The sequence below is a fragment of the Lipotes vexillifer genome, unplaced genomic scaffold (genome assembly GCF_000442215.2).
Source record: "Lipotes vexillifer unplaced genomic scaffold, Lipotes_vexillifer_v1.1 scaffold776, whole genome shotgun sequence".
NCBI lineage: Eukaryota > Metazoa > Chordata > Mammalia > Artiodactyla > Lipotidae > Lipotes > Lipotes vexillifer.
In genome coordinates this window covers 2920159-2945422 of record NW_006777292.1, presented here as the reverse complement: position 1 = coordinate 2945422, position 25264 = coordinate 2920159, and the positions used below count along the sequence as shown (strand labels likewise).

Here is a 25264-nt window from a genome sequence, read left to right as displayed (position 1 = left end):
AGGGAAAGAATTATTAGCCCATTGTATATTTTAACATATTAAGTCTTGAATCACTAATCTGAAATTAAAGAAAAAATCTTAGAGCAGTAAAACCCCACACCTGAAGGACTTACCATTTTATCTAGATGTTCAATGGATCTATAAATCTCCCCCTGGGATTCATCATAGTAACTGTAACGGAACCTTTGACCTTGAAACAAATATCATGTACAAAATAAAATAGGGAAAAATTAGAAGCTAAAAAGAAAGCAAGCGCTTACCAAATAATTTCAGTTCTCATGGAAGGCAAAGCACAGCTTAAGCCTCTGAGAGAATCATTCCCAAGAGCCTTGTACATAAAAATAAAAGGCATATTTGGGAAGGTAATAAAGAAATGATATATCACCAGTGTTTCATGATGTTAAAAACTATTTCAAACTGTAAAACCTTAAAGTCACGAGCAATACAAAAGACTATGGAAACAAACAGTTTAAAAGTTAGAAGCATTGTTAAACATATTATATCGGTCTATAATGGAAAGTAAACGCCAAGAGTATGATTCCAGAAAATTTGGCTTAAGGAAACTATCTCAATTTAACAAATCAATGAAAGCTTAGCTTTTGTTGTACAAATGCAAAGATTTAATCTCTACTACAGAAAAGAAAGAAAAAAAGTAGGTCAGAGATATATGTGGCTTGTGTAATTTTTATGACCTAGATTTTAAAAATTTATCTCATTTTTGCAAAATTTTCTACTTGGAAAAGGATCAATACAAGTGCCTTTAAGGAGGATACACAGAAGTATAAATATAACAAATAGTCCTACTCTGACAATAAAATCTCAACAAAGGTACAAGCACAGGACATTCAATGTTTAGCTATTCTCCAAAGAACAGAGAGGGTAAAATGGAAGAAGTTTAAAAAGAAGGTAGAAAACAAAAGGCTCAGGAAATAAATTTTGCTTCCTACTATAGTCAAAGAAAAGCCAAAAGTTAAACATATTCATAATTAATTACATATTATTATTCAACTGATTATGTTGTATTTCAGATATATCTAAACCTATTTTTCAGCAATGCCTTTATTTCCAAGAACTCATTACTTTTATATTCTTTATTTTTAAAGATTCACCAAAATGCAATTTTGAAGGTATTAGAGTACACTAATCATACACACACATACTATGCATCTTGTGCTTCAATTTTACAGCGAAGTTCACATATCCAATTATTATCCTCCCATCTGAGGAGGTGGGTTTCTTTGGCTGGATAATTATGATTTTTAAGTTTTCTGTTTATCTCACTAAAAAAATCACCTTAAAAATAATGAGCCATGTAAAATTATAACACCCTTTTGATGTCCTTTTTTAGAGAAACTACACATCACAATTCTTAACATTTCATTAACTTGTTGATGCTAATCATCTCTGATGGTCACCTTTCTACAATATACCATATTTCCTTAACTTTCACATATTAACTTTTCACATACATTAACATGCACAGCTACTCAATGTGGCAGTTCTTATTTCCCTGCACCCCCTGCCCAGCGCCACTATTAAATAAATATTTCATCTTAAAATTCATGATATCCTATAATCAAGCAATAGGGTTCTGAGACAATTACCTACATTCTGAATATAACAACCTTTTCTGATAAACATTGGAGATTACTGCATGTTGCTATAACTATCAGATTCATTACAGTCCTTGCACTAAAAAAATTCTTAAACAGTGACAATTCTATCACTGAGTACCCCTATATTAAATAATTCATCAGACATTTCTTACAAAATTTAGAGTTAAGTATAGCTTTGTTTTTCTTTAAAGAATATATGTACTTCCTACTAGCTAACAACAGGAACTATATAATTCACCCTATTTTTCCTATTTGCCAGCTGGCTGTCAGAAGATTCAAAGCCAAATATAATGTCTGTCATAATAACTTAGTGATTCAATTCATTGGTACTAAATTTCTACTTCTGTTTCAAAGTTCTTTTGATGAAGCTGCCCCAAATCTTCTGTGAAATGAATAAACAATTAAAAGAATAATCTTAGACAAGAAAATTCTAACTCACTGTCACTGTAATAAGAGTAATATCCTTGGATGAAATCAAGATGAATATTCTTTGAACATGAGCTGCTTCAGGTTTATACTAACACATTCTCTTTTTCTTGCTTCTGGTGATAAATGTCAGTTTTAGTTAATAATCCCTGTGACTGGGACATAATTGTCTTATCTCAAGACTGCTACTCTCAGGTGCAAAGAAAAATGCATGTACTTTGTGACATTTACTATTCGAAAGTCCTTTCTATTTATTTCCAAGTTCAGAGTCGCTGTTTCAAATGCTGAAGTTGGTCAAACCTGCCTTAATCATGAGTCAAAAGTGTAACTATATTTTAAAACTTGGTCTTGTTCATATGGACCATTTTCAATGTAACTTTCACTTAAAAACTACTTCTGAAGTAAGAGAGAAGTACATAGAATGTTTAAAGTAAGTTAAAATACTAAATCAACATGTGATTTAATAAGAATGAAAATATACACAGAAAATCAATGAGCAAATGTTTAATATTTTGCTATCTACTTTTTGCTACTCTTTAGTAGCCACCTCCCATTTAGTAGCTGAAGAACTGAGTAGAAATATTTGATAAGGGTTAAAGGATTTCTCAGTTAAGAAGCTAAATTTACACTACTAAGCTACTACACTGAAAAAAGTATCCTACTTATGATAGCTCAAATTGTCTTACGATCATTGTTTTTAATTATACAAACATTTCAAAATTACTTTTCAAAATTACTACATTCTGGTCAATATACTTAAAGAAAGCATCTAATTTGAAGTAAATAGTTGCCATCATCCTAGCCTAAATGTATATACATACATATGTATGAATATATGTGTGTGTGCACATGAGTACACACACATACAAGTTCAGTTAAATACCACTTGGAATTTGAGTTCAAAAGATTTTTTTTGTTTCTAATTATTAAAAAATAAAGTTTGTCAAAATTTTATTTAACAAGAAATTTAAAAAGACAACCCTAGTGCAATACACTGATCATAAATGCAATTTTAAGTATTTATTGTTCATTTAAAATATATTATGATTTCATGTACCTCATGAGTTTTGTTTTACAATATTTCTAACATTCAGTTAAGTTTATTCACCTAAACTGAACAAATATAGTTGCCTATGTGCCTGGAGAACTGGACTTGTGAACTTTTATGTAAGTATGAATAAAGCATATCACATAGTAAGAGAAAATTACTTACCTGAAACTTATCCTTTCAGAAGGTACACTGGGAAAATGGATTCTTTGAGCCCCTGTTTCAACTCCAAGTATGAGCTTTCTAGCTTTAAGAGCCATTGACACTGCCCCTAGGGGCAGCACAAGCTTTGGAACTCCCCTAGTGAGTATGTCAGTAGTTTCTTCAGGTGCCTTCCCTCAGTTCTTTTCAAATTCAAAAGATGAGAGGAAAAATAACCCAAGAAAAAAATCCTGTAAAGCAGAAACCTTACTCTTTGAGGGAAGGAGGGTAGCTCATTTGTGAATCCATTCCAGAGCACGCTTTCTGAGAAAAAGAAATACAGGTAAGTAATTTTCCCATCTCCAAAGGTGACTGGTGATTAATGAGTGGATTCACAGAGTGTGGAGAATAAGCTCCAGGGATGTCTGTTTAACACACAACAATCAACTAATGAGGACAAACATAACAATGAATGGTACAAGAACCAACACTACTTTTGAATTACCTCAAAACAAAAAGTAAAAAAAATATTAAATACCTCAACATTAAGCTATACACTAGATTGCAGAAATAAACATGAGCTTGGAAAGTTGTTCAATAAAGCCCCCAAAAGATCAGTCAGTAAGACAGACTACCAGACTTATGTCCAGTAAAAACTGTACTGTTATACATTTACTTAATCACTTTATGTTTATATGTTAAAACGTTTTCAAATATTTGAGTTAAACCTCACAACCTGTGAGATAGACTATTAAACCACAGTACACTAAGGACCTAAACTGGGGACACTCATAATTGACATCACTACCAAAGAAAAAATGTACTTCACAAAGAAAATATTATCTAAGTATCTCAAATAAGGTAATCATTTTTATAAGCAAAATACTATAGTCCTTTCATTCTGAAGTCTTAGTTATAATGTAAAATTATTGGCTTTATCTCAAACTTGTAAAAGATTAAAACCCTAAATATGTGAAATCAGTATGTACCAATATTTGAGAAGACAAATGTGAAAGCCTGAATAAGATATATTTCAGGAATTAGCTAACTTGCACTCAAACCAATTTAAATATTTAGAAAATAGTAATACCCTCAGACCCAAGAGACTAACAACAGAAAGGAAGAAGAGTATGCATGAATAATCACGTGTTAATATATATTAAACTAGAAATCTGAATAAAGATATAAATTTCATAAACATTGAAGGAGAATGCCAATTTTAATAAGTGGCACATATTTATAAAAAAGAAATTACGTAAACCTAGACAAATATAAGTTTATAGATAAAAATCCAAAACTGCTGAAGTGACTGTAGTGTAAACTCTATTCACATTTTAACAAAATAATATAATTTATCATTAACATCTACCAAATAAATTTATTTAAACTAATTTGAACTGATTTAAAACTACCATTTAAAAGGAAAATTAAATAGAAGCATGAACCCACTTTTAAAGAATCAATTTCTGTTAGGTCCAGTTTCATTCAGAAACTTCTTTGAAGTTAACTGAAATTTATGTTAATGAAAGTTGTCAGTAATCTAAATTTGGAAGTATAAAGTTCAGGGTGATCAGTAAAACACAAATATTAACAGTATATATGGAAAAGGGCAAAAATGAAACTCAGGAAAATAGAACAAAAATTCTACTAACTAGAAAAACTAAAATAGGCCCAGACAAAATCCTCTTACATGGAGCCATCCTCTAGGATGTGGAACTTGGTAAGTACACAAAGTATGGGGACAACATTACTCCACCATGGTAAAAGTCAAATACTAGCAGCAAATGTATGCCACTCTTCCTGATAGTAGTAGGAAAGGTGAAAAGAGGTGGGATCATTAAAACATTACCAGGGAAACATCATCCTATTGGACTCCCTAATGATCAAATAAAACGCAGGAATTGAAACGCAGGGGTTGGCGGGGTGATTCAAGTGAGGGGATAGAAAGACAGGGCACAATAGAATCTAGGTTCCCAACTGTCCCTTTGCTTCTCTCACCCAAAAAGAAAAATTGAGAGTATTTTAATCTTTCTATTTTTTCTCTAATATCTCTTTCAAGTCTAAATAAGAGCTAAATGGTATCTGAAAGATGAACATCTTTAAAGCAAAATACCCTTAAAAAAAAAGTCATTCTTATAATGGACATTGGCTAACAAATAAGGCTGACAAAGGCAAAATCCTTCCAGTTACACACATATAGGTCTCCTAACTGTCTCTATCATCAAGTTTCTCATTTTATTTTCCACAGAAGCTGGACATTATATTATATAAAGAGAAATGACCACTAGAGATGAAAGATGTCGTCACTGCCAGTACTCTATTATTCAACAAAAACAAAAAAATTCCACTGTATATATGTGAGTAATTGATCAACTGTACCATAATCAATTAAGTGATTTTTCTTCAAAAACCAGCTATTCAGGAATGTGGAGTGTGTTAAGAGCCTAACTCAATGAAACTTCTAAGATCTCTGAGTACTTGAGGAAATGAATCCTTCCTGTGAAAAGACTTAGAATTCAGTGTCATCATTATTTAGTATGGTAAGATCAATCTGCACAGCATCTTTAAAACAAGAAGAAGAAACTACTAAGTATTATTGTCATGAGAAAAAGCTAGACTTTTGAGATGGAAATATACCCCTCATTAATTTAGGAAAGATGACCAATGCCACTAAAGCATGAATTTGAAAAATATGAAACAATTTCTAAGTAAGCACAGTTTAACCCATAACTAGCCAATGATTCATATTATTTCAACAGGCATATAAAATAGAAAATGAAGCTTATTTTACAAGAATGACAGTTACTATTACTATTGTAGAAAGAAGTCTACCAATTTTGGAATAGTGTCCATGTAACTCTTTCCACTTACTCCCAAACCTCCATCAGATTTCCTAAACACTTGAAAAAGTTCCATTACTTAATCACCAAATGTAAATATAAATATGTTTTAGTCTCTAGATGATTCCCATAGCTAACATTTATCAACCTCTGGAAATTTTGAGTTCTTTTTTGTAATTATCACCAAAAAATTCTATCTTGCAATTTAAATTCCAAAATTTTCAAGAAATCAGGAGATCAAATGGCCTAAATAATTTTCTGAGGACCTAGACAGAATATAAGACAAAATTCATCTTTCTCTCTCAACATTCTACTTAAATATAGTAGTGGCTTAGGATTTGCTTTATAATCATCAATGAGGTAAAAAGGATGAGTCCACATAAAAGAGCAATATTAAAACATCTACTCATGTTTTATGTGGATTAATGCTGTGGTTGTACGTGCTGCCAAACTTGAGGGAGGGCCCTGAAGAACAGTATCAGGGGAGCGAATTATTCAAAAATCATAAAAGTGATTTTAAATGATTCATAAGAGCCTTAATTAAAAGTGAAGAGGGAGGGGACACATGTTTCAGGAACTTTTAATTTCTAAAACACGCTTTATTATCAACACAAATTCATAACACTAAGTAAAATAGCCTTTTTTTCAATAATGATACTCCCTAGTTTTATTACTAAACTTCAAAGTTCCCAAGAAAAGAACTCTTTCAAGCATCTACCTACTCAGATCTAAGTAATATACTCATATCCATAAAAAATAACTTCTGCCAAAGGTAGCAAACCAACTAGCAAATAGAATTCATTACTAAAGAACGCTGAGAGCCTCTTAATGAGTTTGACAAGGTACCAGAGCTACATGCATACCCCAATCCAGGGCTTCCAACCTGAGCACTATCAACATTTGGGGCAGGATAATGCTTTGATGTGGGGGGCTGTCCTATGCATTGTAGGATGTTTATTTAACAGCTTTCCTGGACTCTACTCCTTAGATGCCAACAGCATCCCCACCTCCTTCCCCACCCCAGCTGTGATGACCAAAAATGTCTCTAGGCATTTCCAAATGTCTCCTGGGGGACAGTCAGCCCCAGCTCAGAAATCAGTGCCTTAAACAGAAATACTTATCTAGACCATTAGGGAGGATGGGTCTCTTGAACGGAAATCTCAAGGCCATGCATAGTGCAGCATGAGGTAAGAGAAGAAGAAACCAGCCTATCCAGGCCTGATAAATGTTGAATAAATTCCAGCAATCAATGATAAGACATGTAAAAGCCAGGGCTCCCTATATCTCATTAAGGATGTTTTTCTGGCCATTCTGTATCTGAAAATTTATGGTGTTGTGCCTTATGTCTTTACTATAATCAAAGAAATAACTAAAGAATGAACAGATAATGGCATCCTTAAACCATTAAAATAAATGAGTCAAAGAGATGTCCTAAAAGGAATGGGATTCAGAAATATTCTACAACAGTAATGGATAAATGAGAAAAAATTGTATCCAAAGAATTCAAAACACAAATTTACTAAACAAGGCATCCATAAATGTCTCACTTCCTTTATGATCTATTCACTGTGAAGCTTCCTTATTCTTTAAATTCACAATAATAACAAAAATCTCTTAGAAGTCCTTACCCTTATGAATCATTACCAATTTAGACCACAGTGCTAATAGCTAACATGTTACAACCTTTGGAGGGTAGTTCTAAACTGATGGCAACTATGGGCAAAAATTAAGCACCAAAGGAAAAAAAAAGAAAGAAGAAAAGACTAATTACAAAAAAGGAAATGTGGAAAAGGACTTGCATAGCACACAGTGCTCTTCTACGGTCTAAAGAACACTTGTTTTATCTACCAAAAATTTAACTTCAGAGAATCTATCACACAACTCTACCTGGAAATGGGGTTAAAAAATCTTAACTCCCACTAACCTAAGTGTCTAAGCAAGGATGACCTCACAGTGTGAATCCAATTATACCAGTCGCCTTTGGAAATGTATCCATAATCCCCTATTACAATCTCATCCTTTTTAAATGACCAAAAGACATTTTTTTATTCACCTTTAAACACTGTTGCTAAAAGTAAAACTTTCCACAGAAAGTGAAAAAGAACTGAAAATCAGAGCTTAGAATGAAAAGATACCTTTAACCACAAGTACATAATATCTACCATGAAATGTTAAAATCTAGAACTTACCCCAATGGCAGAAATCAGAAGAAACCACAAAGAGATTACTAGGATCCGCTAGATATTTACTGAAGAGTTTTCCGAATTCCTGTTCTTTTGACTCACTCAGAGCTCCAACCAATACAGGAATAATGGTAAACTCATCCTTATGGCTTAAAGAAAACAGAAAACAGGAAAAAAAAAAAAGTCATTTAAGAAATATAAGAATAAAAATAGTTTTCCAATGTGTTGGCACTAAAAAGTGGAACATTTATTAATAGTGGAATGGATAATATACATAATATTGCTGAATTCTTAAAATCTATAAATGTCTAAAGAAAACCATTTAAAAATATGAGGTACAGAATACTAAAAATATCTATTTAAATTACAGAAATGTACAATACTTCTTTAGGTAAACAAAGCTATTTTACTACTAATAATATCCTCGAATATAAAAATAAGCCCATCAAACCATCACCAAGTCAAGTCTTCTCAACTACCCATAAAAGCTACAATCATCTCTGCCCAATGCTTCTGTAATTTTAAGAGTATTAAATTCTTCCTCACTTATTTTAATTCTATCCGATTATAAATACCACCATTTCTGGCACTTGTTCTATAAACCTGTCAAGTGAGACCTACAAAACTTATCTTGGCTCCCGTAAGATTCACCAAATGCACCTTACTCCTATACTAATAAACAGATACAGGACAGTCTGAAGATACACCTCAAATTTCACTGGCATCTAGGGTGGACATAGAATTCAAGGAAATAGGTATTAATTTCTAGCAACAAGAAAAAGACGCCACGCCCATCCACAATGTTTATGGCATATCCACAAGTCCCTTTTTCACTCTATAGATTGAAAGATTTATGGAAAAGGAACAGAGCAGATTAATTAAGAATAACTGTGACGGGCTACAGAAACAGACCTTTTAAATTTTTCATTGTAGTGAAATTTTGTTTACATATATTCAATATTATTTATATTCTAAAGGATCCCAGGTTTGGAATTTTAGAAGCATGAATCATGTTTGTCTGACTTGTTCTAAACAGGACTTTTTAAAAAATCATTGTAATAAATGCCTTTTAATATAATCGGCACTTAATTGATGTAGGACAAACAGAATTCATAAAAGGGTCTGTAAAAATACTAGGTTTAAGTATTACCAAAATAAATGTTAGCTCAGCTTCATAAAGCTAAATTCAGGGCACCCAAGCGCCTCCCCCAAAAAGGCCCCCTTACCCTTGTCAATTGCGAAATAAACAGATCATACAGATCTCCAGTCCCTCTGCAATGCAGGGGCTTCTTGGGCAGAATCTGCATCTATGGAGTAAGAAAAAAAGAGGAAGCTGGCAGAGGAAGCTGCCATGGGATATCTCTTTCTCTGATTCTTACCACTTTGCTTAACAACTGCATGAACGAATAGGGGCTCTTCAGTAAGTTAAGAGTGATTATCATATGAAAGAAAAGAATTTGAGCGCTAGTAAAAATTCAAGAAGATTGTTATGAATTGTTCTAACTTCAAGTACTACCTATACAAATAAATACACTAAGATCATTAAAGAGTCTGCAAGTAATTATGACATAGTAGGGAAGCAGTTACATAGAGTATAAAAAACAAGAAGTCAGAAGAAATGGACTCAAGTACTATCTATCACATACAAATAAATGTTGAGAGCATATAGGTAAGTTACCAACCTAAAAATTTATATTATTTGTAAAATGATCATAATTACAATACCCTTTTCATAAAACTGTTACGAAGTAAGGAATACTACAAGAAAAGTACTTTGTCAACAATAGTTGCTTCACTCTGAGCAAACACGTCTCCTCTCCATAACAGTCACCAAACTATTCAATTAACCTGTCTGAACTATCTACACAGAGGTAAAAGTCTAATACTACTTAGAAATCTAAGCTCTGAATCAAGATTCATCCATCCACCTCTTTATTATTTCTCTTTTTAAAAATTGCTTGTTGTTCTCTATCCCCACAAAGCATGACTTAGAGAAAAGAGCATTTGGCTTTGAAATGTAATATTCCTAGGTTTTAGAATCCAAGTTGTGAAGTTGGACTTCCCTAGTGAAGGAGTATAAAATCTCGCCCTCAAATAACAATTATAAAACTGGATAAAGCTGTCAAAAAAACCAACCATTTTGTGCTCTGGAAATCAACCAAGGGTGAAAAACACAGTGAGAAGAGTTTATTCATGAAAAATAAACTGATTTCTTGGGAAGAACAGTGGAAGTCTGGCATCTTACCAGGAACTGACTCTATCTCCCTTCCCTGCTCCACCAACATTATGGTGAAAGCAAGGTGAGATTGCCTGTGAAAACCAGCAGCTTCACCGCTGAAGGAAGCTGACTTTGATTTGGAGTAGAGAGAAGAATACCCACACCCAGCAGGAAACAGAAAATCCTGCAGCTTTTGTTGCCTGAAATTACCATATCATTTGAGGCAAGCCACAAACCTGAGGACTACCTAGAAATCTAACAGGGAGGTCTGGGAAAAGAGAGACCCATATAAGGACTGAATAAATTCATATATTCTGAAGAGATGCCCTGATAGTGACCTGGCTGAACAGGAGGCAGCACATGTGTGCAGGGGAGGTCCATAAGGCCCTAAGCTCTCGCCAAATGCCAGGTAATTGGGAGGATGAGAGCAAGCACAAGGGTAAGTGGAGACCTGAGAGACAACAAGCTCTTACACATCCCTGGCTGACTGGAAACCTCCACACATGCACAGGGAGACCAGAGAAGATCCAACAGAAAGCAAAGGAGGCAAACTTGAAAATTTCATATGTGCTCCCCAAAACATACACAATCCAGCAGCAGAGGGTGAAAGGTATACAGGCTCAACATGTTTAAGCACAACCTCCAAACAAACAGTAGCTAAACACTAAGCAGTGCAGATACAGGGGTGAACTCTAGAAAGCCAGGGTAAAAAATATAAATAAGAATTTTTTAAAAGCAAAGGAGATACATCAGTAGCCAAATACTGTGAGAGAGACAAATTCCACACAGAGTCCATGAAAGTTACTTTTAAAAAAATTAATGGGGGCTTCCCTGGTGATGCAGTGGTTGAGAGTCCGCCTGCCAATGCAGGGGACACGGGTTCGTGCCCCGGTCCGGGAAGATCCCACATGCCACAGAGCGGCTGGGCCCGCGAGCCATGGCCGCTGAGCCTGCGTGTCCGGAGCCTGTGCTCCGCAACGGGAGAGGCCACAACAGTGAGAGGCCCTCGTACCGCCAAAAAAAAAGGTACAAATGAACTTATTTACAAAACAGAAACAGATTCACAGACTTAGAGAACAAACTTATGATTACCAGGCGGGAAGGGTAGAGGGGAGGGAGAGTTAGGGAGTTTGGGACTGACATTACACACTGCTATATTTAAAATGGATAACCAACAAGGACCTACTGTATAGCACAGGGAACTCTGCTCAATATTATGTAACAACCTAGATGGGAAAAGTATTTGAAAAAGAATAGATACATGTATATGTGTAACTGAATCACTCTGCTGTACACCTGAAACTATCACAACATTGTTAATTGACTATAATATAAAATAAAAAGTTTAAAAAAAAAGAATAAAGTTGCTATAATATACTATTGGATTGGCTAAAAAGTTCATTCCGGTTTTTCTGTAAGATCTTATGGAAAAACACAAACAAACTTTTTGGCCAACCCAGTATGTAAAAAGTCCAGTTTCAAGAAAAAAACTGTGAGCCAAAGAAAAAGGAACCTGTGACCCACTCTTGGGGGTAGGGTGGGGGTGGGAGTGGAAGTAGAAGCTGTATCCAAATGGGACCGGATATTAGATTTAGCAGACAAAGATTTTAAAAGTTATTAAAAATATGTTCAAAGAAATAAAGGAAACTATGCTTAATATATACAATATCAAACATACGAGGATGCACACAATGGGAATCCCAGAAAAGTTACAGTAAAAGTATTAGAAAAAAATAATGGCTGAAAACTTTCCAAATTTCATAAAAAACATTAATCTTCAGATCAAAAAAAGCTAAACAGATTCCCAACCTAGGTACACCATAATGAAACTAAAGAGATTCCCAACCTAGGTACACCATAATGAAACTGATGAAAATCAAAGACAAAGAGAAAATCTTGAAAGCAGCAAAAAGAAAATGACTCATTACTTACAGGATAGACTTTTCAACAAATGGTACTGGGATAATTGCATATCCATAGGAAAAAAGTGAACTCAGACCTTTACCTCATACCATACACAAACTGGTTAATAGCCACAACTATAATCTAAAACGGTTAACACATCTAGAACTGGGTTCAGCAAACATCTTTTGAAATGGGCCATACTGTAGGTTTTCTGGGCCATACAATATCTGTAGAAACTACTCAACTGTCATTGTAAAGAGAAAGCAGCCATAGTCATTAGGTAAATGAATGGGTGTGACTATGTTCCGATAAAACATTACAATAACAAGCTGTGGGCCAGATATGGTCTGCAGAACACATTCAAGAAGAGAAAATCTATGTGACCCTGGATTCAAAAGCAGAATCCATACAAGAAAAAAATAAAGGATAAAAATTCATTAAGAATGTTTGCTCTTCAACAGACACCATTAAGAAAACAAACAGACAAGACATACAATGGGAGGAAATCTTTGCATATCATACATATGAATAAAAAAACCTGTGTCCAGAATATATAAAATCTTGTAACTCAGTAAAAAGATAAATTATCAAATTAAAACTAGGGCAAAATATATGAATAGACATTTGACAAAAGAAGATACACGAATGACTAATAATCATATGAAAAGTTGCTCAACTTCATAAGTCACCGGAGAGATGCAAATTAACACCACAGTGAGGTTACACTACACATTTATCAGAATGGTTGTAATAAAAAGACTGACAATAACAGGTACTGGCCAGAATGTGGAGAAACAGAACCCTCATGCATTGTTCCTGGAATATAAAACAGTGCCATCACTTTGAAAAACAGTTTGGCAGTTTCTAAGAGTTAAAACACAGACTTATCATATGACTCAGCAATTCCATTTCCAAGTAACTATTCAAGAGAAATGAAAACATATGCTCACATAAAGACTTGTACAAGAATGTTTATATCATTATTCCTAATAGCCAAAAATGAAAATGATCCAAATGTCCATTAACTGGTGAATGGTTAAACAAAATGTGGCATATTCATACAATGGAGTAACTACTTGGCAATAAAAAGAATGAACCATGGATACATACCGCAACATGGATGAATCTCAAAAACAGTATGCTAAGTGAAAAAGGACAGACACAAAAGACTATATTTTGTATGATTCCATTTATTTAAAATTTCCAAAAACTACAAATCTATAGAGAAAGAAAGAAGGTAAATGGTTGCCTGAGATTGAGAATGGGAGCAAGAATTGCCCTCAAATGGACACAAGGTTTCTTTTTTGGGTGATAAAAATGTTTTAAAACTAGATTGTGAGATGTCTGCACAAGTTTATAAATTTATCAGAAATCAGTGAGCTATAATCTTATGTGGATGAGTTTTACAAGATATCACTCATATTTCAAACTTCAATAAAACTGTTAAAAAAAGAAGAAGAAAGAAAGAAAATCCATCTTTGCCACTTGCAAACTGTGCTACTTGCACCAGGTTACTTAACCTATCCTAAGCTTCAACTGTCATCAGTAAAAACAGAGTTAATAAAATCTACCTTGCAAAACTCTTGTGAGCACTTTAGTAATGTAGATGAAAGTTTTATCCCTTTTTCTGACCTATACCTTAACCCGTGCTGCAGAAAATTACTATATCCAAGATGTGTAACAAATGAGAATTGAAATCCCAGAACCAATAGTGAAGCACTCTCTTTAAAAACAAACAAATAGGCTTCCCTGGTGGTGCAGTGGTTAAGAATCTGCCTGCCAAGTACTGAGCCCACGTGCCTCAATCACTGAAACCAACACGTCTCAACCACTGAAACCCACGCACCTAGAGCCTGTGCCCTGCAACAACAGAGAACTAGAGAAGGCCCATGCGCAGCAACGAAGACCCAATGCAGCCATAAATAAATAAAAATTTAAAAAAACCAAACAAACAATACTGGGACTTCCCTGGTGGTCCAGTGGCTAAGACTCCGCACTCCCAACGCAGGGTGCCCGGGTTCGATCGCTGGTCAGGGAACTAGATCCCACATGCCGCAACTAAAGATCCCGCATGCCACAACTAAAAGGTCCCGCGTGCTGCAACTAAGATCCTACATGCTGGAACAAAGATCCCACATGCCGCAACTAAGACCCAGCACAGCCAAATAAATAAATAAATATTTTTTAAAAAACACTATCACTGTATCACCAATGCTCTTAATGGTACACAGCACAAAAAGTCTAAATTCTAATGTAAAAATTCTAATATAAAAATGTGAATTTGTAGCTAACATAGTTCTACAGTTAATGCTATAGTTAATAACACTATTGGGTATTTGAAACTTGCTAAGAGTAGATCTTAAAAGTCCTCATCAGAAGGAAAAAATGTGAACTCTAATATGAATATTCTAAGTGATAAGAAAACAATTTAAGTGACAGTGTGTTTACTTAATTAGTGATATATAAGTAACTGAAATCTTAAAATTGATGACATTTTAAACTAGATGAAATACTGTATACAGTTATTTGCTTATTCTTTCTATGGCATTAATTTGAATATTTCTCCCCTGAACAACACTGATGAACATGAGAAATTTCTTTTCTATACAAGTTCCAACTTCCCAAAGATTTTAGAAGCAGTCCAGAGCTACTCAGGTGAGAATTAAAAAAAAAAATCATAGGTACTTCCCTGGTGGCGCAGTGGTTAAGACTCCGTGTTCCCAAGGCAGGGGGCCCGGGTTCAATCCCTGGTGGGGGAAATAGATCCCACATGCATGCTGCAACTAAGAGTCTGCATGCCACAACTAAGGAGCTGGCAAGCCACAACTAAGGAGCCCGCCTGCCACAACTAAGACCCAGTGCAACCAAATAAATAAATAACTAAGCCAGTCAGAAGAAAAATTATTCTTATCCCTAAGGTGCTGAGGCTGTTGCCACAATAATATCACTATATAATTTACTCTCCTCTCCTCTTTTAGACAGAAAATATTCATAGGGAACAAAGGGGACAAAACATATGTAAATATAAAAAATCTTTACTCTGATAAAAATAAAATACATCCCAATCTTCTCAAATGTCTTATGCTATCTCTTGGTCATCCTTTTCAAGGTCATAGAAACTAAAATTATTCCATTACGACCAACAAAGAATTTGTACTTATTATTCCAGAGATTCTCCATGTTCTATCTATAATTCTAAAAAATGCTCTCTTCCGGATACAGGTAATACTCAAAAGGAAACTTCTATGTTCATGAAAAAGGGAAACTGGGGAAGGGGAAGAAAAGGGAAAAGGGAGAAGGTAAACTAGCTGTCAATGACAACTAAAATTACCATTAAGTCATGATAAATCTTTACTGTTGGATCAGGTAAGTGAATCTAATGAGATTATCAAAACTAAATTCAAAGGTTTTATCTTTCTGAATTTTCATTCCAGTAGGAATACTGAGTAGAAAGGTTTTACAAGAGCAGGCATATTTCAGGTTCCAGGGAATCGTACTAAACTCTGTTTTGGAAACTGAACCATTTGAAGCAAGAGTCCTATGATAAATTGGCCCAAGTCTGCTGTCAGAATTATAGAGACATTATAGTATTTTGAGAGAAACAAATCAACATTTATTTCCATGCCCTATGCTCTCCTAAAATTACACCCGGGTTTACACCTAAAACTTAACAGCTTTACCATCTCTGATAATTGTTTACTCTTAGGCCTTAAACTTATCTTAAAATTATCTTACTCTACCACATAGAAATATTTACCAAGTTTTGCTCATTCTAACCTTTAAATGTCTCCCATAATCTGCTCAGTCTGCTACCCTATCCACCACTATGTTAGTTCAAAGCCCCCGTGATTTCTAAACTATTTCTACCAAGCTCTTCCAATTCTAATCCATCCTTCACAGTACCATCACGCCATCAAAGAGTAATACTCTTATAGACAAGTTCTAATCATCTCCCTCTTTTGCTGAGGGAGCTCTATACCAATCATGGAATGAAATACAAATATCTTAAAATGACATTCAATGCCCTTCATAATCCTGTCCCAACCTACTTTCCAACTTTCTAATCCTGGCCCTCTTACTCTACACCTCTACAAAGTTACCTATTCAAATGTCTCCAGTCCCACATTGGTATCATATATGTGTGAAAAGTTGGATAAGGAATAAGATAACAGGAAGTGGCAGGACCAATATCCAACTAAAAACATTCATATCTGTGAAAAAACTTTTTCTAACTCTGCAGGCCAAACAAAAAACATCTACAGACAGACATCAGTTACTAGCTCAGCCTTCTGTAACTCCTGCAAGCTAAGTCGAATAATTATCTGTTCTTAAAATAAGGCCTGGGCTTTCTTACTCCTATACTTTGTATTTACAGTACTCCCTTTCCCTCAAAAAATTCTGCCCCATTCTGTGAAAATTATAGCCATCCTCAAAGTCCACTCAAATATCACCTTCTCACAAAGCCTTCTGTGCTCCCCTAACTCAATTATCACCTACACCCCCCTTCTGTTCCTATAAACTCTTCAATCGTACTTATTACATTTTGTATTATATATCATTTATTTATATAGTTCTCTCTCCTACTAGACTATATGCTGAGGAAACATAAAATATTTACTTATTTTGTATCACCTGTCATTCCTTGCACAATTAGGCAACTCTACTAATACCGGAAAAATTCAGATTAACCAAAATTTTTAAATTTTGAAAGTAAATGTCATCTTAAAAACAATCAGAGCTTCCCTGGTGGCGCAGTGGTTGAGAGTCCGCCTGCTGATTCAGGGGACACGGGTTCGTGCCCTGGTCCGGGAAGATCCCACATGCCACGGAGCAGCTGGCCCCGTGAGCCATGGCCACTGAGCCTACGCGTGTCTGGAGCCTATGCTCCGCAACGGGAGAGGCCACAACAGTGAGAGGCCCGCGTACCCCAAAAAAAAAAAAAAAAAAAAAAAAAAAAAGTCAAATCTTTACACTAATAACTAGTAAAACTGAAGGGGGGGATTACGATTATGGGCCAAAATGAGTTTTGTTTACTAGCCTACTTAATTACTCCCCATGAATAAAATACATTATTCTTAATCTGTGATTAACAGCAACATTGGAAAAGGAGTCTCTTGTGTATTCCTAAGAAGGTGACAAAGGTAAAGGAAAAGAAATCCTTTTTCCAACCCAAAATAACAAGTTTTAAATAATAAAATCAGGGACTTCCTTAGTGGTCCAGGGGTTAAGAATCTGCCTTCCAATGCAGGGGAAGAGGTTTCGATCCCTGGTTGGGGAACTAAGATCCTACATGCTGCGGGGCAACTAAACCTGAGGGCCGCACTACTGAGCCCACGTGCTCTGGAGCCTGTGCGCCACATCTAGAGAAGAACCCACACACCACTACTAAGACCCAATACAGACAAATAAATAAATATTTTAAAATAAATAAAATAAAATCAGAGCTATAAACTGCTAAAAATCCTTCTGAGACAAGGAAAATGATATAGGTCATAAACTCATATCGACATAAAAGAAAGGAAGCACATTAGAGAGGGATAAAAGAATGTAAAATAACACCTTTCGTTTATTTCATTTTATTTTTCTTATTCTTAATTGATCTAACAGATAACAATTGTTCAAAATAATTATAGCAATAATGTGTTTGGTAATTATAGCTTATGAATGATAACAATGTTATAAGGGAGAGGAAGGAGAAATCAGGAATACTCTGTTATAAGATACTTGCACTACATGAATCAGTACAGTGTTACTTGAAAGTACACTTGCATCAGTTGCAAATGTATGTTGCAAACTTTAAAGCAACCACTAAACAAAGTAAAAAGTAGTATAATCAATATACAAAGAGAGGAAAGAAAATGAATTCATATTAAATGCTCAATTAAAACCTGAGCAAGAAGAAAAAGAGGGGAAGACAAAAAAGAAATAAAGAACAAGGGCAATGAACAAAAAATGGTAACAAATATAACAGATATTAATCCAAGTATATCAATAATCTCTTAATAGGTAAATGGATACACTGTGATACACCCATAAAATGGACTATTATTCAACATAAAGAAAAATAAGCTACCAAGCCATAAAAAAACATGAAGGAATCTTGAAAATATATTACTAAGTTAAAGAAGCCAACCTGAAAAGGCTACATACTGCATGATTCCAACTACATGATATTCTAGAAACTATATGACTATGAAGACAGTAAAAAGATCAGCAGTTACCAGGGGTTGGATGGAGGTAGAGAGGGGGGAGAAGACGAATAGGTAAAGCACAGGGGATTTTTAGGGCAGTAAAACTATTTTACATGGTACTATAATGGTAGATACATGACATGAGGCACTTTGCAAAACCCATAAACTATATAACACAAAGAGTGAACCCTAATTAAACTATGAACTTCAGTTAATAATCATGTATCAATATTGATTCATCAATTATCACAAATGTATTATACTAGTATAAGATGTTACAAATAGAAAAAATGTTCAGTTAATAGTAATTAATACCATACAAGGCATCTGACATTCTCACTCAGGGAACTCAAAAATATAATTAATACAAATAAACACAAGAATTACAAGAATTAGGTTTAACAATCTGGATAAACTATACAAAATCAAGATTTTCTAGATATATATAATGGTATAAGTACTAAGTTACCAAATCCTAACCATGGTGAATTTCTAAGATTGGCTAGAACCTGAAACATAAGATGAAATAGATTTAAATACACGGTACTATGCTTTCAAGTTGCCCATGTTCTAAAATATTAGTAACAAAAAGCATTATATGGCTAAAAAGATAATAATGATATTTTTACAGTGAACATGAACATTTTTTTTTTTTTTTTTGCGGTACGCGGGCCTCCCACTGCCGTGGCCTCTCCCCCTGCGGAGCACAGGCTCCGGACGCGCAGGCCCAGCAGCCATGGCTCACAGGCCCAGCCGCTCCACGGCATGTGGGACCCTCCTGGACCGGGGCACGAACCCACATCCCCTGCATCTGCAGGCGGACTCTCAACCACTGCGCCACCAGGGAAGCCCCAACATGAACATTTTTATAGGGTCATATTTCTCAAACACTTTGAACGTTACTAAAGAACTCTATTTACTTTGCACATTTTTCTGAACAAAAAAGAAAAGCATTGAAATTAGAGCAAAGGAATTGTTCTGTATCTTGACGGTGGTGAATATTTACAACTCTGCATTTATCAATATTCACAGACTTCTATGCCATAAAGAGCATATTTTACAGTATGTAAATTACCCCAGAAATCAATTAAAAATTTAAACTGTAAATAGAGTAAATGGGAATGATATAGAGAAAGGAATAAAAGGGGCGAAAGATAACTGAACAGAATAAAATGCAAAGAAAAAGAAGAGGTGGGATCATGTTAATTTTAAGAGTGAACAGTTTTTTTTAAGACACGATTTCTACATATCCGAACTTAACTCTCTCAAATGCAATTATATGCAATATTAAAAACTATGAATTTCTGGACTTCCCTGGTGGCGCAGTGGTTGAGAGTCCGCCTGCCGATGCAGGGGACATGGGTTCGTGCCCCGGTCCGGGAAGATCTCACATGCCACGGAGCGGTTGGACCCGTGAGCCATGGCCGCTGAGCCTGCGCGTCCGGAGCCTGTGCTCCGCAACGGGAGAGGCCACGACAGTGAGAGGCCCACGTACCGCAAAAAAAAAACAAAACCAAAAACCTGAATTTCAATCGTAAAGATAATATATGGAAAAAAGGATCAGAATAAAATACTTAAGATATCATCTTCTATTTACATGTTTTAATTTTCACAAAAACGTGTATGTATAAATCTTATATATATATTGTATATACACAAACATATATGCATACATATGTGTTAGCATATTTGTAATAATATTTACTGTCAGTAAACACTGGTTGAGGAGAAGCAAAGCGGCTTTCACTGCTCATTTTGTACTTCTTGATGTTGTTTACACTTTTAAACCATGTACATCCATTTTTTAAATGTCAACAGAATTAACTGAGCAAGGGGATTATGGGTCATTTTATGTTTTCTCCTCTATAACCTCTAATGAATATCATTTTAAAATCTGTTTAAAGTAAGAGAATTAGGGCCTCCCTGGTGGCGCAGTGGTTGAGAGTCCGCCTGCCGATGCAGGGGATACGGGTTCGTGCCCCAGTCCGGGAAGATCCCACATGCCGCTGAGCGGCTGGGCCCGTGAGCCATGGCCGCTGAGCTTGCGCGTCCGGCAACGGGAGAGGCCACGACAGTGAGAGGCCCATGTATCGCAAAAAAAATAAATAAAATAAAATAAAATAAGAGAATTATAAATAATAGATATTTAATTGTTTAACCTGTAATATTTATAGTAGTGAAAAATGAGGGAAAAGTTTTAAAATTAAATGATCAATTGAAGTATTACAGAGACATATACTAGAAAGTCCTATGTATACCCAATAAAAAGGAGTTTAAAAATGACATGGAAATAGGTTCATGATATGAAAATCAGTCAATAAAAAAAAAACTGATCTCATTTTTGGAAAAATTATTTAATAAAAGTATTACAAATAGATTGTTACTAATTTATTCAACAATTAATTATTGAGATCCTTTTGTGTACCAGGTACTGAGATGGGTACAGAAGATACAGGGTAGACTAGCTGCCCTGGAGTAGGGAATAGGTTAGGGAAGTACCAGAGAAGGGAGATAAAGAGCTATTTAACTGCAGTGCTACTGTGGTAGGTTGTCTACAAATATAATCACCAAAATTCCTCCCACTTCTGAATGCTCATGCCACCCCTCCCATTAGGTATAGAGCCAATTTCTCCTTCCCTTTGAACCTAGCCTTCCAACTTACTTTGCCAAGTAGAATGCAACATAAGTGATACTGTGCCAGTTCCAAGCCTAAATATTAAGAGGCCTAGAAGTTTCTACTTGTTTTCTTGTTACCCTGAACTGCCATGTACTTCAGGATAGTCCAGCAGGAAAAGGAAACCATGTGTAGAGACAGGCCCTGAAGGAAGAGTAACAACAAGTGGAGATAGCACCAAGATGAGAACTAAGGTGCCCAGCAGACAACCTGTATCATAGCCCCAAACAGAAAGTGAGAGCACCTTGGAACATCTAGCCTAAGTCAACCTGTCTCAACTGGCAGCAGATAAAACAGAGATAAAACTGGTTGCCACTCATCCCTGACCAAATTTCTAGCCCAAAGAATCATAAGCAAAAAAAAAAAAAAAAAAGAAAAGGTACTTTAAGGTGATATGCCATGCTGCAATAGATAACTGAGACCAAAAAATGGTACCTGGAAAATGTATTACTGTAAGAGAAACCTAAAAAATATAATATTGGCTTTGCGGACACAGAGATAGGTGGAAGTTGAAAGGGCAACAAGGAGCCTGGAAACTGGATGAGCAGTAAGGACACTGCTATAGGAGGCTAGAAATAGGGTTATCCATATTATTTACTGGGAGAACAATTAGCATAATGTAACTTAGAAGATTAAAAATACACTTAAAGATTAAAAATAGCTAAGAAGATTTCCAGACAAAATGTTCAAAGTGTCAATGGCTTCTTTATAGCCAAGTATGAGAAGGTACAAGAAGAAAAACATGAACTAAAGAATTATAAGCAGAATTTAAAAGAAATATTTCCAACCATGAGTTGCTTGGTTGGAAAATAACTGTTTCTCACTGCTAGCCTCTGTCAAAGAAACAGCATAAGGACAAAGATCAAATCCACAGTGCTACCAAGAACATGGGCTCAGAGGCATCGTATCAAAACGCATCTGTAAAATGTATTAGGACCTCAGGAAGACTTAAGACAGTGCTTGTATACTCTCTCAGGCAGGTAAAAGGGCTTCTAAGAAACTCCAGGCCCCTAACTTGAGATCCAAAGTAGAAAGAAGCCTGTCTCAGAAAGAACTGTGGATGTAACTTTTGTCTAATGGAATGCACTTACAATCTGATGTACAGAAAACCCACAAAGTGTTTAATGGAGTTCAATCAGTTTGTACTAAAAAACAAAACAAAACACTGTTCCAAATGAAAAGAGGCCTTTAGGCTCTTAAACTGTCACATACATGAAGCAGACTAAAACTGCTACTTAGATGCAAACAAGGCCCATTTCTTATGGAAAAGTAAAAATGACTCAGAGAGGAGAGCCAAAAGCCGAAAGGATCCAGTCAAGAGCTAAGAATAATACAGGTCTTCCTCAACTTAAAATGGGGTTAAGTCTCAATAAACCCACTGTAAGTCAAAAATACATTTAATACACCTAACCTACTAAACATCATAGCTTAGCCTAGCCTACATTAAATGTGCTTAGAACATTTACATTAGTCTACAGTTGGGCAAATCATCTAACACGAAGCCTTTTTCATAATAAAGTGTTGAATCGCTCATGTAATTTATTGAATACTGTACTGAAAATGAAAAACAGAATGGTTGTCTTGGTACAGAGGATTTTAAGTGTACTGGCTGTTCACCCTTGTGATCACAAGGCTGCCTGGGTGCTGCGACTCACTGCCACTGCCCAGAATCATGAGAGAGTAAGCATACACATTGCTAGCCTGGGAAAAGATCAAAATTCAAAATTTGAAGTACAGTTTCTACTTAATATGTATCACTTTCACACCATCAAAAAGCCAAAAAATCTTAAGTGGAATCATCATAAGTCAGGAACCATCTGTAATGAATTATGAAGCCACTACCAGAAGACAGAACCAAGCCATAATCAAGGATATTTTCTATTTCCTGGTTAGAGTTCAGAATTGCTTTGGACCAGAGACTACTACATGCTTCCCATTCTTTCACTCTGCAATGGAAGTAACTATTGTGCTTTACTGTCCTTGTCTCAAAACTGTATACTGAGTGCATTGGGAGGGGGAGTGGGAGACTTGCCTTCTTAGTTCACAGGTATCCAAATCAAAAAGAGCTACACCCAAGGAGCCTCACCCATATCCCAACCTAATGCAGATCATAAGATAATGGACTTCAAACCTGAGGTCATAACTGGATGAAATTTCTGGGCATCTTAGGAGAGCTGGGGGTGTCCTCCATGTTGGAGAAATGTGAATTGTCCACCAGAGGAAGAATTGTGGTAGCCATCTGCAAAGATGGCTGCCAACAATACCTCCTACTCCTGTACACATATGCTACTCCTCCTGTCAAGAGGTGGCATCTATTTCTCCTTTGAAAAACAAAATGCAGTTGAAATGATACTATGTAGTTTCAGGCCTAGGCCTTAATGGGCCAAGAAAGTTCTGGTTTTGTCCTCTTGTTATCCAGAATCACCATGTAAAGAAATCCAGACTATCCTTCTCCAGAGAAACCAAGAAAATAGAAAAGCCCTGGTTGGTAAACGAACAGGCCATCTAGAGAACAGATGAGGTGTCTCAAGTAAAAGCCAGCACTAAGGCCATCTTGGATCCTCAAGGCCCACTCCAGCCATCTCAGTCAGTATCTTGTGGACCAGAGCAAGGTATTCCCTACTCAAACTCCTGATCCAAAAATTGTGAGCAATAAAATAGTTATGACTTTAAGTCACTAAGCTTTGAGGCAATTTGTTACTCAGTAATGAATGACTGATACAGGTAGTGAGCGCAGCAAAGAATACAAAGGAAAAGTATTAGGTACTTTCTAAGAGTCAGTATTAGGAATCCTAATGTAATCTGAGATGTAGGGAAGGTTTTCTTGAGAAGTGATATACTTACAAGTGGTTATTTAACACTATTTAATAGGATATTATGAACAAAAATTTTGTTCACTGGTTTCAAATTTCTATTTTCCTAAATTTCCACATTATGCCTGTTTTAATTTTGAAATAACAACAAAAATGTTATTTTATTAAAGCTTCCTTAAGGATACTGTTGGCAGTTTATTGGTCCTATTGTATTGAAATTTATTAAGTCTAAAATATATTTTCTTATGACAAAACACGCAAACATTTCAGCAAATAACAAAAGTTTTCTACTGTCCTATGTAGTTGAAGAATGGGATGTTCTGATTACACTAGGATTCCAAAACTTAAACAGCCTATATTGGTTTAATAACTTCTAAAGAATTAGAATGTATTAAAACAACCTAAAATTATACTGCTTATAATTTAATATCACACTATCAGGTTTATGTAATTCCTCATAGTTATCATTGTGAAAAGATGTGGATAACATAAGACTGAGAGAAGTAAATAATACTTTGATAACAGAATTAAGAGTGGAAATAACCCCCAAAACTGCAATAATGGAATAAAAGCAACATGGAAAAATTAAACAGAAATAACTGAAGAGACAAACACATTTAGGGTTAAAAAGAAATCAACCACAAAAGTACAAGAGGAGAAATAATCCAGCTTAACAGTATAAAAAAGCCTTGGGGTTTGAGCTGACCACAAGTATATCAAACAATAGTAAGGTAAGCCATATCAGCATAATAACTGCTTAGATAATCTCAGACTTCATTAATGCATTTAATTGACAAATATTTACTGAAAACCTATAATGCACTACTTATTTTCCTAAGAGAATACAGTAATGAGGACCAGAGAAGGAATAATCTCACCATATTTAGAACTAGTCAAACTACATATGGAATATTAAGTCCATATAAAGGAAATGGTTGAAAAAATTAGAGAAATGTGACCTATAAAAGGAAAACTTCCTAATTTGAATATTGCCCTAAAAGAAGAAAGAAAGCTCTTAAAACAATTCTTTCATTTTACCAAAATAAATTGACTACTACGTGACAGGCATTGTGCTAGGCACTGGGGTGTAAGTGCAAAACAAAATAGATATTATCCCTGTCTTCACTCTACTTATAGTCTAGTGAACACCCTATCACTAGAAGACCTTTTAGCAGGTACCAAATAAGAATCTGTCAAGCACTTTTTATA

General features: G+C 35.3%; 1 protein-coding gene across 2 annotated transcripts in view; it reads right to left on the bottom strand.

Annotated features, from left to right (window-relative positions):
* Positions 1-25264, bottom strand: part of MEMO1 (mediator of cell motility 1) — a 137456-nt gene that overhangs the window by 11857 nt on the left and 100335 nt on the right. For both annotated transcript variants that reach the window (XM_007450962.1, XM_007450963.1), the window contains 2 exons: positions 8261-8403; positions 114-190 (listed from right to left, as the gene is read on the bottom strand). In XM_007450962.1, the coding sequence (XP_007451024.1) occupies positions 114-190; positions 8261-8403 (220 nt within the window). The remainder of the gene's footprint in view (positions 1-113; positions 191-8260; positions 8404-25264) is intronic.